The following is a 15,558-nucleotide window of genomic DNA, read 5'->3' on the forward strand; positions in this document are numbered from 1 at the left end:
AAGCCAATTCGCTGCTATCATATAAGCGGTTTGGTTCTGTCGCGGTTTAAAATTATTTTACTTTTAAGTTTTCAACTGATTAAAATATAATTATTACGTTTTTTTTTTAGTTATTAAATTCTAAATTATTCTGCTATGAATTTTTTCATTGTTTCTAGAGGAACTCTGTATAATGTCTGAAAAATTCATTTTATTTGATTAAATAATGAAAGATTAAAGATTAAAAACCTTGTATTTAAAAAAAATTATCTAATTCTTAATTTTCAAAATATTGTATAGTTGATTACTTATTTTCGAGTTTTCTTTGAAAGATCTTCCAATATTTTCATTGAAATGAATCAATAAAGTTGATTCATTTACGATTTTCCGATGATCAAACCAGCCTCCATTTTCATGTTCCTAATAATTTTCTAATATCTCTTAATGAATGGGAAAAGTCCAGAATTGTTGTGGGCTGTCTGCTTAATGAGCTTTTCATTGAGATGGCGAAAATGCAATTAGCATTCGTCATTTTCAGTCGGTTTGTGGGTCCGTAAATTCAAAACTGGCGAAACGTGACAGATTTCAGGGGCTTGCTTTGTGTGTGGGTCGTGCCAGCAGTCCGAAAGGGGCTTGGTGGCGAACCAGGACCAGTCTCTGTTGGTGACTTAAAACGTTGCAAATAAGTCGAGCGTTGCATCCAAATGTGCAGTGCAGTTGAAGCGTGCTAATTTCTAATTAGAGCCTCGCCAGACGGCCATCTGTGGAATCCGTCAGAAACATTCCCTTTTGTGGGAATAGAGCCGATTCATTGTCGGCTTCCTACTGTGATTCATTGCAAGACTCGGGATTGGGGCTGAGGTGGAAACCCGCAGCTGCGGTTCCCTGGATGTGGCCAGAAGACTTTGCCCACTGACTATGAACCTGACGTCACAGTCTCAAGACTTTGATCGCACCAAAGTCAACTATATCGTTGTACAGCTTCAGTGTCAATGAATAGGTTTATTTATATTTTAATTCCGAAGAGAGCTGCGAAGAGAGGTCTTCGCGCGCGACCCGGAGTCTTCGCTCTTCTGGCTTCTTCCCAACTCGGAGCAGTTGCCAAGAGAGATCGCTGTGCGAACCGGTAACGCATGTACGAATCGGGTAACTTGGGATTGGTGGCGAGAGAGGTATGAGTATAATTATAAGTTCGTTCATTTCAACAAGTTCGCCACAGAGTCGAGAATCCCCGACAAGCACTGCCCGATTCCGAGATCGGAGAAAAACATAAAAAATAAATACAAAAAAAAATAATATAAAATAAAAGAAATTAACAACAAAAAGTTAACAGAAAACAACGAATAACCGTGAGCACGACAAGTGACAAGCCCAAACAAAGAGCCAAGTAAATAATATTATATACCAAAGTGTACATACGGATACATAAAAACATACACAAGCGAAACAATCATAAATTGAATTGCAACTTTATTGGTTTTAATTGCTAAAAATAAAAGAAGAGCATAACAGCTACACAGTGCGAATTCTATAATGAATTGAATCCGTGAGATCGTGCAAGATAGAGATACGAAACGCAGAGATACAACACCACACACCAGAGATACAAGCTACCAGATAAAGGTATGGTTGCCTTTTCTCTCGATCGCCCTTATCTGAATGCCGCCTTTTCTGATTTATAAACTCGGCCCGACCAGTTGGCTTACGTTTTTTGCCAATATAACAATTTTCCGTATAAATAGCGCAATTAATACATGTTTGCCTTACTTGGTCGTGTGCTGATTTTTTCCACTGTGCACTTATCTCTATTTACCCAACTTTTTTGCTGATTTGCATAAAATTTCGATTTCCATAGAATTTTTTATGCTCATATTAATGATCCATTTTTTTTTTAGCATTGCTAGATTGTGACTCTCATTTAATGTCAAGAAATGTAGCGATAACCTATGACAGAGTCTTCTACGAAGCCATCATTTTTGGAGGCTATTATATAAAAAATGGTTCTGCTTGAAGGCATTGTAGCTAATAAGCCCCACTATGTCTGGCGCAGCTTGGGAACTTAGTTCATTAGATAATAACCAAACACCTTTTTATTGCAAGCGTGCAAACAAATTAAAATTACGGATAAATATCACGACTACCAGGGGCCATTGTCATTGATCAGAACAGTTGGCCGTAGGTGGGGAAAAACGCTTTTTAGCCAGTTTAACTTGTTTTGCAGTTTGCGGATGGCCGAGTGGGCTCCTGAAACGGTTGCTTTAAACTGGAATAAACGCTTATCGGGCCGGGTCGAATTCGCCGCCATAAATATGCCACTTGTTGTGGCTCAATGGGACAAAGCATCTTTAATACATTCGTCTTTGGGGAAATGAAGATGGAGATGGGCGGGAGATATTTCTCTCGACCTTGCCACCCACCTCCACCTTCATTCCGCTGTCAGAGATTGCTTAGCTCGCTCGCACGAACTCAGAGACGACAAACGACTAATGAGCAAAACGGCTTTTGTTTGCCTTTAGCTTTCCGACAGTCGCTTACCGCTTACCGCCCTCAGCTCCAGCCCCTCCTCTTTTTGGCCAACAACTCTTCGGCTTTTGCTCTTCCAGCGAAGCAGAGTACCTGCGTAAACCGGTTGTTGCTAATTTGGCAAAACACACAAAAAATACGTCAACATATGTGTATTAAGGTACATATGTTTGGGTGTGTATTGTTTTGGCTCTGGGCCCTCGAATATGCCTGTTTGTCTTTTGTGTTTTGGCAGTTTCTTTTGGCCACAGACCGAAAGCGAGGCACATCATTTTGGCCAACAACAAACGAAACGTGTCGTTTGAAACGTGGAGCATGGAGCGGAAAGTATCTCAAAGATAAAGACGAGCCGCAACTTTTCGCTTGTCACATAATTAAACCTCTGCACGTGTGTATCTGTATCTGTATGTGTATCTGTGTCTGTTATGGGGTGTATATGTGTGTGTGTGTTTGCCCTTTTGGCCCACAAATATTTCAAGTTCAACCTTTCGGTCTTGTTCTTTTTTTATGGGCTCACTCATAGCTATTTTTTAAACGCTGGAATCCCCCGGCGTGCACGCTTTTTGTTTACACTGTTTACTCGAGCCCCTATTTACATCGGACTTTATGGTGGATTCCGTTTCTCTTTTCATTTGCCATTTGGTTGTTTTCTTGTTGGGGTTTTATTGAATAAGATTCCTTTTCTGCAGGTTAGTGACGTACTAGATACTAGGCCCCTTATCGGTCACAGACTTTGGAAATACCACGGCTCTTGGTTTTCCACCGCAATTAGTCACTGTACGAGAACTGGCCATGAATCTTAAGTGCTTGCGACTTTATAGGATAGATGAACATCAATTTTAAGAGCAAAAAAATCACACGCTTCTACGGAAAGCAAACCTTAAATCACTGAAATAGTTTCCCTCAAAACGCTCCGACTTAAATGGCCCAGAGCCCTAAGCCACAGGCACGCGCCGGCAGTTTATTGCTCGACCTGGCTTTGTCAAATATTTCCCACAAGAATTGTGGTTAGGTTTTTTGCGGTTTATGGAAACATAATTTCTGCCTGACAGCCAGGAAATGCCGGATAGTCAGTCATAGTCTTAGATCATAAAAATTTGCATTTTGTAAATACTATACATCAGAAAGCATTACAACAGTGATGCACAGGTGATGCAAACAAGTTGAGAACGGAGCAATGACATAATCGAAGGGGAAACCAGTTCGATTTTTTTATAGAGCAGGTAACCGAGTGCTCCTTTTGTCTAAATTTTATAATCAATGAGAGAAACACAAGACGCAGTATCAAGTATCTCAAACAAGAGCTTTCAATTAATTCAATTAACTCGATACTTACGCTTATCCTCAACTCTGTACTCTGTTTCAAAAGCATTCCATTAACCTGATTTTATCAAAGCCATTTAATTTGCACTGAGTGACGTCCAGAGTTGGAAAATATACTCTATAATTTCCAATTAAATTTCATGATTTATATGTTTATACACCAATTGGTGCCATAAGGCAATAAATCTGGGTGGGATTCCACATAAACACTAATTCCATTTTTTGGCTTCACACTCCAAGTAGCTGCTGATTTTTTTGTTGGCTAATTATAGTATTATTGAGGTGAGGGTAGCCTCACAAATCGCTTTAATAGCAAAAAAATATAAATATAAAGAAGCGGGCTTCCCGGCGTCTAATTAGAAGCGAGTAGAACGAGTGTCATTCAAAAGTTTATCTAGGGGAGTTAATAGCACTTCCGCTGCTTAATAGGTAACACTAGCTTAAAATTGGATGCTTCTGGGTGATTTTCGAGTTCAAAGTCCCCGAAAACCCATTCAGATTTTCAGCATTTTTGTTCACGCTCCGTGGGCCAGAATGGTATTGTAATGACTTCGAGCCACAAATATGTCACGCGCATGAGATCATACTCTGCGGGCGTCAAAATTTCTAACATCTTAAAGAAACTTTGAGTGTCTTAATCTTACTTGTCAGTCAAGCTCATCACAATTACCATATCCCATTGTCTGCATTGGAAATCCTGATTACTAATCACCCGAAATTAAGCTGAATTTCAAAGTGAGTCACACCTGCAAAGCGACTCGATTTTCGGCAGTAGAGTTTACCTGCAAAAATCGGGGATTGTTTTCGTCTTCAGAGCTCGTCACTCTCGATTAGCGGCCAGACCTTCCGACCACTGACCTTCCGCATCCCGAACTGAATTTGTATGCCAAGGGCGTGGCCCACGCCCCTCCCACGAATAAACGGAATTAAGTGAACGCGTAAAGGGTCACTGAGAAAAAATTGCGCATACGACCCGTATTACAAATATTGGGAAGAAAATACTTGTATGCCTAAGCTTTAATCAGGATGGTTTATCTGACTAAATTATTATTAATATATGTCATGTTTCAATGTATTTTTCTTCTGTGCATCGATGACGATATCTCGACCTCACTAATTCTACTGGCACGTGCTTATTACCACTCCCCAATCCCAATCCCAATCTCATCGCAAGCTCACTGGCAATCCCTGCCCCAGACCTCCTCCCACCAGTCCACTCTCCCCCGCTGGGGAGTTTGCTCAGCGTGTTTTAATTAGTTGGCCGTGCCGGCAAGGACTACATAGGTTGGCAACTTTTGGCCACTACAGGCGGCTGACAAGTCGGCCGAAAACGCTTTCTGTTTGACTAATTGGCCGCATTTTTCGGACGACAGTACGGGGCGGCTGAATAGTCAGCGGTTTCATACCAGTCACGCCCCCGTCAACGCCCACATCAATCATCGGAAAGTCGGAAATTTTGACACGCCCCAGATTTATTGGAATCGTGCAACGTGCCACCGCATCCCCCAGCCGGGTGACAAATCCAAAATGCATTTCAGAGATGAAATGACTTGTAGGCTGAGGTGTGTTGGCTTCATAAATATTTAAGGTGATCTAACAAGTGTCATCTATTGTTTTCCCATCGGTGACAGAAAGTGATACATTTTTAAACCCAAAGCTGAATAAATATTTTTCATACAAAGAAAAAAACACAAACATGTTGTGGTATTCCATTTCCGCCGTAATGAGGAGACAATCGCTTTTAAATTAACATGAAAATATGCAGGTTGAGCCGAAACTAAACCGTACTCCAATGTTTTTAAACCACTATTTATCTTGGCCGAATCGAACATGACCGAAACACCTTAATATTGTGGTGGAACCCGCACAAAAGCTTGTGGTCCGGACTCCGGAGGACTAGCCCAGTTGAGGTTGCGAAACAGAATCATTTGCCATACACTCGTAAATAGCTCAATCAATAAGCCTCAACCATTCGATGTTATTGCGGGGGCTAGACCCCGACAAGTTGTTGACTTTGATTTGGCCATAAATTCCCAGGCCTGGAGTATGGAGTCCGGAATCCGTAGCACAAGCCCCAAATGGCAGCTAAAGTTTCAGAGCCAAATGCCAATTTGCTTGTTAAATTGAATTGAAGCATGGAATGGAATTAATATTTGAGAATTACCAGGAACAGGTTTACTGTTTACAGTTAGAGGACACAGCATCCTCCTCCTTCTCCTTTGGGCTTCATTTATTTTTTTTTTTTAGTGTAAATTTAATATGCACTACGGGCCAATGCTATAAAGCCACTTAATATTTAATGTATGAATGTTTGCGTCGCTTTCGAGGAAGTGAGCCTTTTAGAGTGTGTGTAGACAAATTTTGTATGGGTGTGTGCTGTGTGTGCTCGTGCTGGTGTGTTTGCTCGAGCCTGGCATTTTCATTAAAACTTTAAGTCACTTTTGGTGCCGTTATTTGATGCTACTATTCTGCATTATTCAAGAAACTGCCACAAAACGCCACAGTTGGGCAAACAGTCGGCAGGCAGGCGACATGTATAGACTGCAAATCCTTGCCTCTTGTCCTTGTCCTTGTCCATGTCCTTGGCAAGGTCCTGTCGTCCGTAGGCAACGGGACCGTAGGCCCGACAGTCAACGCAAATAGACGTGTGCCAAGATATACAAACAAAACGCAAATGCGACGCAAACGAAGCGCAAGACTCAAAGGGCACACATGAGACCCAAAAACCGGAGACATCGGATGAGGGATATGAAGTGGATGGGGCGCATCCTGTATCCTGTATCCTGTCGGGTGTGGAGCGTAGTTGTTGGGTAGTTGATCCACCGTTTGAACTTTGCTATTCAGAGCCATGCGGCCCAACAAAATATATACCCGGGCATATGTATTTGCGGTGCCCCCAAAAAATAAACAAGTATGCAGAGTGACAAAGGACGAGGCGTCCAATTGGAGCCGCAGTTTAGCGGCCACACAAATGCGGAAGCGACGCGTGGCATGCAGCATCAGCAGTAAGCAACAGTAAGTAACGGCAACTGGAATGGCCATGGCAGCCACGATAATGGCAATCTGTCAGTGCTGGCCCAAACTAAACAATGCCCCACAAAAGCAGGCCACACGCACACACTGCCATCGACAGGATAACGCATTCAGTCAGCGAGACAAATTGACAGACAATTTAGCTGTCAATTGTGCGTTCCCAGCTCGGTCGACAGTTGAACCAACATCCTGGCATCCTGGCGTCCCAGAAACCCAGCATTCAACGAATGACATTATTAGTTTCCCTCCGAAGCCTGCAAAAAGCCCAGGACCCCCAGCACAAAGGTTAAGCCCCGCCCTGCCAACCATTATTCCAGTTGTATAACAGATATTTTACTCTTGGATTGGGCGGATTGGGGTTTCTGGTGTCTAGGAATTATATTCTATTGGAATATAAGCTCTTTCTGCAGGGAGTTGAAAGTATCAACGAAACATTTGACTAATTTTATAAAAATCACTACACTTCGCAGGGCGTGAGCCCTTCGTCCTGGCAAATAAAAACTGCTATTCGCCGGATGACAGTTGAGCCGATGTAAATGCAAAGGGAACAAAGTGCTCTTGGGGATGCCCAGGGCGCAGTAAGTCCTGGCTGCTTGTGTAAGCCCAGCCTGTAAGCACAGATGTTTACTTTGGGGCATTTATCATACGCCGCGTGGGCCGGGCGTTGACATAACAATTAAGCGAATTGGCGGTGCTTAAGATGGGTGGGGGCTGTAAATGGGGATTGGGTGGAGAGTCCTGGGGAAATACCTTGGCTGATAATCTATTTCCAGTTATATTTCATACGGACAGGCTGTCGGTGACACTCCCCTGTCAGGGATTTGCCAGGACGCCCCGTTGCCAGGCTGCAGCCACTTAAGAGTAGACCGGTTTAAGCCGCTCCTCGACAGCAGCAGTATTTATGCTCCTCCCCGGAGACCCACAAACTCGGAGACGGCACTGAGCCGCTGAGTGCATATAATTTCGTTGGCTTTGGCTTTCACAAGTTTTGCAATTAGAACTGCAGCAAAGTGGCCAAGTGGTTGCTACCAAAAGTGGCGCCACTTGAAGTGGACTTGCTTTGGACCGCAAGTACCGAGTGGTTGACTGGGTGGGCAGACTTGGCTGGGCTGGGCTGGGAGGAGCCCGGCACTTGTTGTGCCTTTTAACATGTTGATATTGTTCTGGGGAGCCCGTTCCATTGGCCCATTCCCTTTGAAGCCCGTCGGTATTCTGCGTAATTTTCGTTTGTGGCTCGTACCGCTGTCAGATGACAAAACTTGACTGCTTCTGATGTCCCCTGTGCTGCATGGAGTCTGTTTTGTGTGTCGGTAAAGTTCGCATGATTGTGTCAGGCTCTGTGTTTTCTGTTGTCATCCCGGCCCTGGCAATAGCAACAGGCAACAGGACAGCACACAGGACACCATGACAGCTGGGATAGAGGCTGCACTGGGGATCTATTGTGGCCCCAGTGTCCCTGACGGGTGTTGCTACACATCCTTTACAGGGCAAAACTTTTCGATGACATCAACCGGATTTCGATTCAGGCCAAAAGGTGAAAGGATAATAGCTGCACCACAAATGTTTCTAGCGAAATGTATCTCTCAAAGACGGCTTATTTTTTAAAATTTTCAAGGGCGTATGCCATTTGTTTTTCCATTTCCCCGAAGCAGCCGCCAAAACTTGAGACAAGAACGAGAAAAACATTTTCCATTTGCATTGTTTCTGTCCGGCTGATGTGCCCCAGTTTGTTGTTCATGTGCGTGCCGCATATATTTCGCTTTCAGACGAATAATAAGAAAAGTTGCCGGCCATTGGCCTGCGGGCCAAGATGCCAGATTCCAGTTAAATGAGAATCCCACTCACAAAAACACAAAATAAAAGGGAAATCGTGTGGTATGGGGGGGTATGTGAATCAATTCGGTGGCACAGAAGTATGTCAGAAAAGCAAAAACACACACAAAAGATACATAAACCAAAAACAGTGAAAAAATACAGCTGTGACGGGTGGAAATGTTACGCATACGCACCGTTGGCTGGCCAAATCGCATTACGCATGGTCTGCATTCGGTGGCAACAACCTTTATGCAGGAAAAAGGTCAAGCCAGCTTAATTACAATCCCCCAGCCGACCACCCATTGATTCGGTCCATCGCCAGGACATCTCAATTATGCCCGGGCTGACCAGGATTGGATCCGGCATAGCATGTCCTGGATTTTCATAAAACCATTTGCATGCTACTGCCTTTGCCATTGCCGGTGCAACTACGTGACTTGACTTGATGTGCGACACTTTGACACTTGAATAGAACTTGGGGAAATGCAGTACAGGATGCCTTCGCATTTTGCCTTTTGTGGCCATGTCCTGGCTCCTGAGCCAATTAAGAGGAACAATGCCCGGTTAGGGCAGCCTCAAACGTCGCCACGTGTTGCTGAGGCATAAACAATTTATGAACAAATTTTCCCCCGAAAAAAAAATCGAATAAATATAAAGGCAGACCATAAAAGAGCCGCATAAACACACGCCAGAAATAATAAACTTTTTTTGTTCGCTTTTTAAATCACATTCTGGGGGATTTTCACTTACAATTTTTCGCTGATCATCATGGGAAGCCAAGCAAGCAAGCCAGGCAAGCCGAGGCAGTCCAGAAAATACAAAATAAAAACCAGAGACGTTTATTGCGTATTTTTAGGTCAGAGCAAGCAGTGAGGATTCAATATGCTACCGATTGAAGCATCTCCTCCTTACCTCGCTGCATGTTTACCCAACTGGTGTGCTCTGTTTGCCTTTAATCGCATCTGCAATGAGTTTTTCGACTTTGATGAGTTTGCTCGACGCCTCCGGCCAGCAACCGAATTTCCATATCAATTAGCAGCACTGGCCCCGATCGAATATTTCCGGGTGTTTGCGCAGCTCCACGATTAAAGTTAAGTATCTGTATTCCTACTCCTAAGCCAACATATCTGGCTCCTTGCGACTTTCTAATCAAATCCGATTTTCCGCGGCACTTTATGAGTTTGCCCGCCATTCGGCAACTGTTCTGCAAAAGCGACGAAGGACCTGCTAGCCTCAGTCGGCGTGGTCGTGGGTGTGGGTACCTGCCACACTTGGCTGACCACATCATCTTGCCCTGGGCTCCGGGCAGGACCTGAAATTGCATTCGCCCCGCTGCCGATAAGTTGCTAATGAGTGGTAATCGACGTTCTTACATGTGACCCCTTTTTGCGGCCACTCTGTCTCTGGTCTCTGGTGCTCTTGAAATTCAATTTTCCTTTGGTCAGAGTGCATCGAGCGGGGTGCACACACACAGGTGTACACTGTACAGTAGTGAATGTGGCACAGGTGCGCTGAGGTGAGAACTGTCAGGACTTGCATATAATTATTTAAATTATCAATGGACAGAGCTATGGGGCCATGAATAATGCACAAACACATTTGGCTTAATGAAAAGCGTCATATTTAATATTGCTAATAGCAGGCAGCGCTGAAAGGGGTTCCCCTCGACCAGTAGTGGGCCATGGATCCAGTGACCCTGGCACCGTTCGGGCTTTCTTCACCTGAATTTTGATGGTTGCCCACTCTCTGGCCAAATCCAATTAAATAAAGCCGCCACCAGCACAAATGTTGCTGTAAAGCAGCCATAGTTTCTGGCCAAAAGAGTTTTATTATATAAATGAAAAAAAAAACCTTTCGCTTCCACCAAATTGAATTTATCGTATCTAAAAATACAATTTCAAATCCAAAGCATAAAATCCATTCGACAGCCTGTAGATTCACAAAAACTGCCATGACTGTGAAAAATAAAAGGTGTCTTCAAAAGAAATACAAACTAAAAATAAAAAAATACTCGAAAACCAATTAAGAGTGCTCTCTGCGTAGAAAAATATTAAAATGGAATATTTAATGGCAGTTCCATCAGTAATTCGGCATAAATGCGTAAAGAGACCAGATAGCATATGGGGTTAGCACAAAAATACTTATTTCGCAGCTTATTCATATTTATGATGGGTTGGCTGCCAATTTTGTTTTCCCATTTGCTTGTTTTCGATGCTCATTTATTCCTCTGCCACTTGTGGCTCACTTCATCCGCCCTTTCTACCTTTTTTATTGTCATTACTCTTTTTTTTGCAACAAATTGAGGGTTATTCCCCCAACAAACTTACAATTTCCGCTGGCTATTCACACAATTTTCGGAATCGAGTTTTTGTAGGGTTTTTGTTTTGCTGTTTCAGTTTTTATGTGGCTGGGTCCTGACCCGATATTTTCAGCTCCAGCGAGCAGGCTCAGCAAGCCGATTGCCTTTACGGTTCTGACCAAGTGCTGCTATCTGCCCGACCGTGTGTGTGTGTGGGTGCTTTCCGACCAAAAATAGAAGGCTCTCGCCAGTTAGCATACTTTTATGGGCTGCACGAATGCAACAGGAAGCAGGAAATGTGTTTCGGCAAATTTATTTCAGTTTATTCGCATCGGCCTTTGACCTCTGGAATGGATTATCCTGGCATGGCAATGTTGCCAGCACCGCAAAATCGTTGGCCCAAAATATGCAAACTGTTTGGTCAATTATTATTTAAAAATTCAATTATCCCATTCGACATTTGAGGAATTTTCAATTACATTTGCTGGAAATAAAAATGCAAACTCTATAAAATCAATTTTTATGGCTTATAGCCTGAATACGTATTTTCTGTTTTTGATTCTTCAATCGAGTTTTATATCCTCTTATCTGGGCTTGTAATTGTATGAATTTTTGGTTTTGATAAATAACCTGCTTCTGGGAAAGAGTTCTTTAGTAATTTCCACCAATGACGTCAAAATGGGGGTAAAGTCAATAGGTAGTCACAAGATAAACTTTATTTGTCTCAATCGTGACGAATTTTTCCATTTCAAGAATACTTGGTAGTCTGACTAATTTCCTTATCGGTTCAGAGAACACTCCAAGAGATTCTAGAAACAGAATACTGACAGGCAGCAGCTGTTCAAAGTGCCATTTCTCATTTATATTGAGTTGAAACGCCGTGTACTCGATTCAGTTCAATTCAAACGAGCCAAGTGAAAAGAATACTTCGGAAAAACATTTCATTTCGATTTACGACAATCGGTTAGTTCAAAGTTGTGGCAATTGTGTGTGCATTAGAATATGAAAAAGCTCAAAGTACTTAGCCATTGTTTTTGGTGCTGGGGGGTGTGGGGCAAGTTTTTTTACGCTCTGAAAGACCTCCGCCACAGTGGGTTATGGCTGAGAACTTTCAACCTAACTGGGGACCAAAAAATAAAATAAAGTACAACGAAAAAAAAACATAAATAAAATAAGTAAAGAATAAAGCCGAGAGCCCAGAGCCGAAAGCCAGAGAAAGTAATTCAAAAGTTTACCGCAGAGCCAAACATGCAACAAAAGCCAAGAAAAATTGAACTCAACTTGATGTCTAATTTAAAACAAACCTCAAAGCCAAGCCCAAGCAAACTGAACCGAGCCAGACCAGCATCTGATCCCGATCCTTATCCCAATCCTTATCCTTGTGCCGATTGGGGGGGCTGGGAGGTCGGGGAGGTCAGCAGCCGACAAAACAAACCGCAACAAAATTTACAACTTTTAAACTTTTCCAACGTGGTTGTGCGATGCTCCCTTTCTTCCTCCTTTTTCGTGATTTGTTTTTTCCGGCTGGGTCAAGTACATAATTGAGATTGAACTGAAAAATAAAAGTTGAACTAATGCACATTCTTTGCTCTCTGCCAATTGCAGACCCGCCCCGACAAGCTGAAGGAGATGAATCGAAGTGCGCTGCCCTGTGGCAGCATTTTCTTGGCCCTACTACTGTGTGTGAGTGCGGTCGGTGTCCTGGCCACAGGACATCCTGCCGCTGAGGACGACAGTGACTTGGCCCTCATTCCACCGGATGCCGACAATGTGGAGGTAAGTGGATGCCGAAGGAAATCCAATCTATTTGCTTAAATTCCTTTCGACTAATCCCCCAGATCCATGAAGTCAAGTTGGTGGATGGCGCCTTCCAGGAGGATCATCCGGTGATCATGTACAAAGAGGATTTTGTTACCGAAGATAAGGGTAAGTGAGATATATAAATTTCAAGTTTAAAGAGTCCTATTTTAATGTCTCCCATTTAAGACGCTAATGCTGGTGCCCATCATAAAAAGCACCACAAGGCTCACAGGCATGCAGAGCCTGCCAAGTCGGAGGAGAAGAAGATCTACTTCGATATTCTGTCCGACGAACCGATTGTACTCAACTCTGACCTGAAGACGGGTCCTGTGAGCAATCAGGATGCCATCCAGCTAGTGAAGCCCGTCAAAGAGGAATGGCTGATGAAGTATCCCAAGAAGTACCAGAGTCACAGTCGCCAGCGCAGACAGGCCTACTTGCCGAGCATTTACTACAACCATCCCTATGCCCAGAACAACCTTCCACCTCTCTTCTATTTGTCACGGTAGGATGCCTTTTGTGAAACTGGATTGTTAAGTCCTTTTGAGAAACTTGACCTATAATTTTAGCCTACCGGTGGCGGGCAAGAAGCCCATTTATCTCGGCAAGAACCCTAATTGGTCGAAAAAGGAAGATCGCCAGCCAGTGAGCGTGGGCAGTCGGGATGACTTCCTGTTCCACAACTCTGATCCCTCCCAGGCCGATTTCTCGGTTTTCAATCAGACCAGACCCACTGCTCCTCCACCCACTCCTTCTTTCCAAGGCGGCTTTGGAGGCAGCTCTTCCGGTAGTAACTCAGTCAATGGTAAGTCAGTCTCTATTCCTCTAAAACTATTTTATTCACAGTTGTCTCTCCTTCAGATCGACCCTCGCGTCCCACATGGATGACCAGTGCACCCCCAAGTATGTTTTTAGTTTCTTGAAGCTTCTTGTGACATTTCTTAGTTGTGATTAACCCCCTGGTTGCGGTTTGCTTAACTTTAAGGGCTTGTTCTATCGCTATCTGTACCATAACTATTTGTGATGTATTTAATATAGGTCGCCAGCCGAGTAGGCCAGTGGTGGGTCTGCCGACCCTGAGACCGCAGTCAGCCACCAGCGCACCGAAGGTCACCAGCTGTGTGTGGGCCATCGTAAACTGCTGCACCAGCGAAAGCAAGAAGATCCGGTACAGCTGCTTTGAGGAGTTCGGCTGCCACGGCGCCTTCTGGGATATCAATCCCTGCGCCGACCAGGCTGTGCTTGACGGTGCGTTGTCCAAAGTGCTGGACGCATTCCCTCCACAGGGTTAATTTATTTTACACTTTCGTCTAGATCTTAACTTTTGTAAATAAAGAAATATAATCCGTGTAGTTCTCTTTGTTGTACGCTTAGCTGTGGCACTTGGTAATAACAAAATATATTTATAAAACCATAGTACTAACGCCCTGTGATTATTGGCAAATAAAACTAGACCTAATGCTAACATGATTGTTCTCAAATTACTCTGCCTCGCTCATCAATTCATTCATCAACACATCGAGTTCATGACATCGAAAACCCAATTAAGAACTTTGCAATGTGCTCTGCGACTTGAATATGTTTGCTTAATTGGCTGCCATTCGATTGTCCAGTCATGTAATCCGGCCTCAATTCAATTGCAATTACACAATCCCTTCAGCCATATCAATTAACTGGCAGAGTCCTGCGACCCACTGATGGGTTATCTTTTAATTGGCCATCTATTACAGGCCGCAGAGCTCAATTCACACCTGCGACTGCAATTGCAGGACGTTGGGCGCAGGACTAGCCGATATCATTACTATGTCTCCGATGTGTACACAGCGAGAAAGTATATTTAGTATCATCCGAGTATTTAGACAGTACTACTACATATCCTTTAGCACCATGTAGCCCCAACTGCTTGTGTGCATTAAAGCGCCAAACCCGGCCCTATTGTGCATTAATTGCGGCCCAAAACAGACCCATTCAATTGGCGAAAACAAGCTCTTACATAACCGAGGCACAGCCATGCCTAACATAACCCCGCATTACCAACAAACCCCGAATAACAAGCATCACAACACTCGCACCAGCACTTGCACATTGCACGATGGTTTACATGCTGACGCCTCTTAATTGCAGCCGAAGGTATTCTGGAGGAGACCTACCCAGCAGCCGCCTCCGTGCCGTTCCCCTCTGCCGCCGCCGCCTCCCGGCCGGCCGCACCGGCCCGGCCATCATTCAGACAAGGTGGGGTTAACCGCACTAGCCTGACAGTACCCCCCTTTTAACCCGTTCTTGTCGTATCCTTGCAGACACCTTCCAGTATCCCCAGGAGTATGGTTACCAGGCGGGCAGCAAGTGCTATCGTGCCTCGCAGCTCTGCTGCAAGCTGAGGAACCTGGCCTCCACCTACGACTGTTTCCAGTACCATGGATGCGATCAGAGCCTCTCGAACATCATATCCGGCTGCTCATGAACGGGGCTGAAGTTTAAGTGAACTCATTGAAGTCTGCCTCGCGGTTTATGTTTAGTATTTAGGGGGAAGCCCCATTTAATTTTCACGAATTAATGTCTATGTTTCGAAAAACATATCTAGTCAGTTGGATATCGTTCGCGGCTTGCAACAATGGCTGGTGCCAAGGCAGTCCATTTTTTGATAAACGGAAATAATAAATTATTCATCAACTTTTTTGGTTATAACAAAAAGCTTTTTATTTTGATGGCTAGATGGTTTTTAGATTGAAAATGTTTTCCAATAAACCTTAATTGATTGGAATTTTATTCAATTTTCAGAAAAAGTT

At 43.7% G+C, this 15,558-nt stretch overlaps 2 protein-coding genes and 1 long non-coding RNA gene across 5 annotated transcripts in view; 1 reads left to right on the top strand and 2 right to left on the bottom strand.

Annotated features, from left to right (window-relative positions):
* Nucleotides 1-15,558, bottom strand: part of LOC108129209 (uncharacterized) — a 33,615-nt gene that overhangs the window by 3,688 nt on the left and 14,369 nt on the right. The gene's annotated exons all lie outside the window — the stretch shown is intronic.
* On the top strand, nt 1,373-15,463 carry hdly (hadley). 3 transcript variants are annotated; one of them, XM_017248039.3, is made up of 9 exons: nt 1,373-1,602; nt 12,578-12,748; nt 12,811-12,898; nt 12,959-13,277; nt 13,342-13,577; nt 13,634-13,675; nt 13,811-14,020; nt 14,897-15,004; nt 15,070-15,463. In XM_017248039.3, exons 2-9 carry the CDS (start codon nt 12,602-12,604, stop codon nt 15,231-15,233), a joined length of 1,314 nt encoding a protein of 437 aa, XP_017103528.2. In that variant the 5' UTR covers nt 1,373-1,602; nt 12,578-12,601; the 3' UTR covers nt 15,234-15,463. The 3 variants fall into 3 exon arrangements, with proteins under 3 accessions (XP_017103528.2, XP_017103529.2, XP_017103527.2); XM_017248040.3 differs by lacking the exon at nt 1,373-1,602 and adding an exon at nt 11,778-11,935; XM_017248038.2 differs by lacking the exons at nt 1,373-1,602; nt 13,811-14,020.
* Nucleotides 9,362-10,538, bottom strand: LOC138926741 (uncharacterized). The gene is made up of 2 exons (XR_011443358.1): nt 10,047-10,538; nt 9,362-9,985 (listed from the first exon to the last, which is right to left on the bottom strand). It is a non-coding gene; the product is annotated as an uncharacterized lncRNA (long non-coding RNA).

Source organism: Drosophila bipectinata, chromosome 3R (genome assembly GCF_030179905.1).
Source record: "Drosophila bipectinata strain 14024-0381.07 chromosome 3R, DbipHiC1v2, whole genome shotgun sequence".
Taxonomy (NCBI): domain Eukaryota; kingdom Metazoa; phylum Arthropoda; class Insecta; order Diptera; family Drosophilidae; genus Drosophila; species Drosophila bipectinata.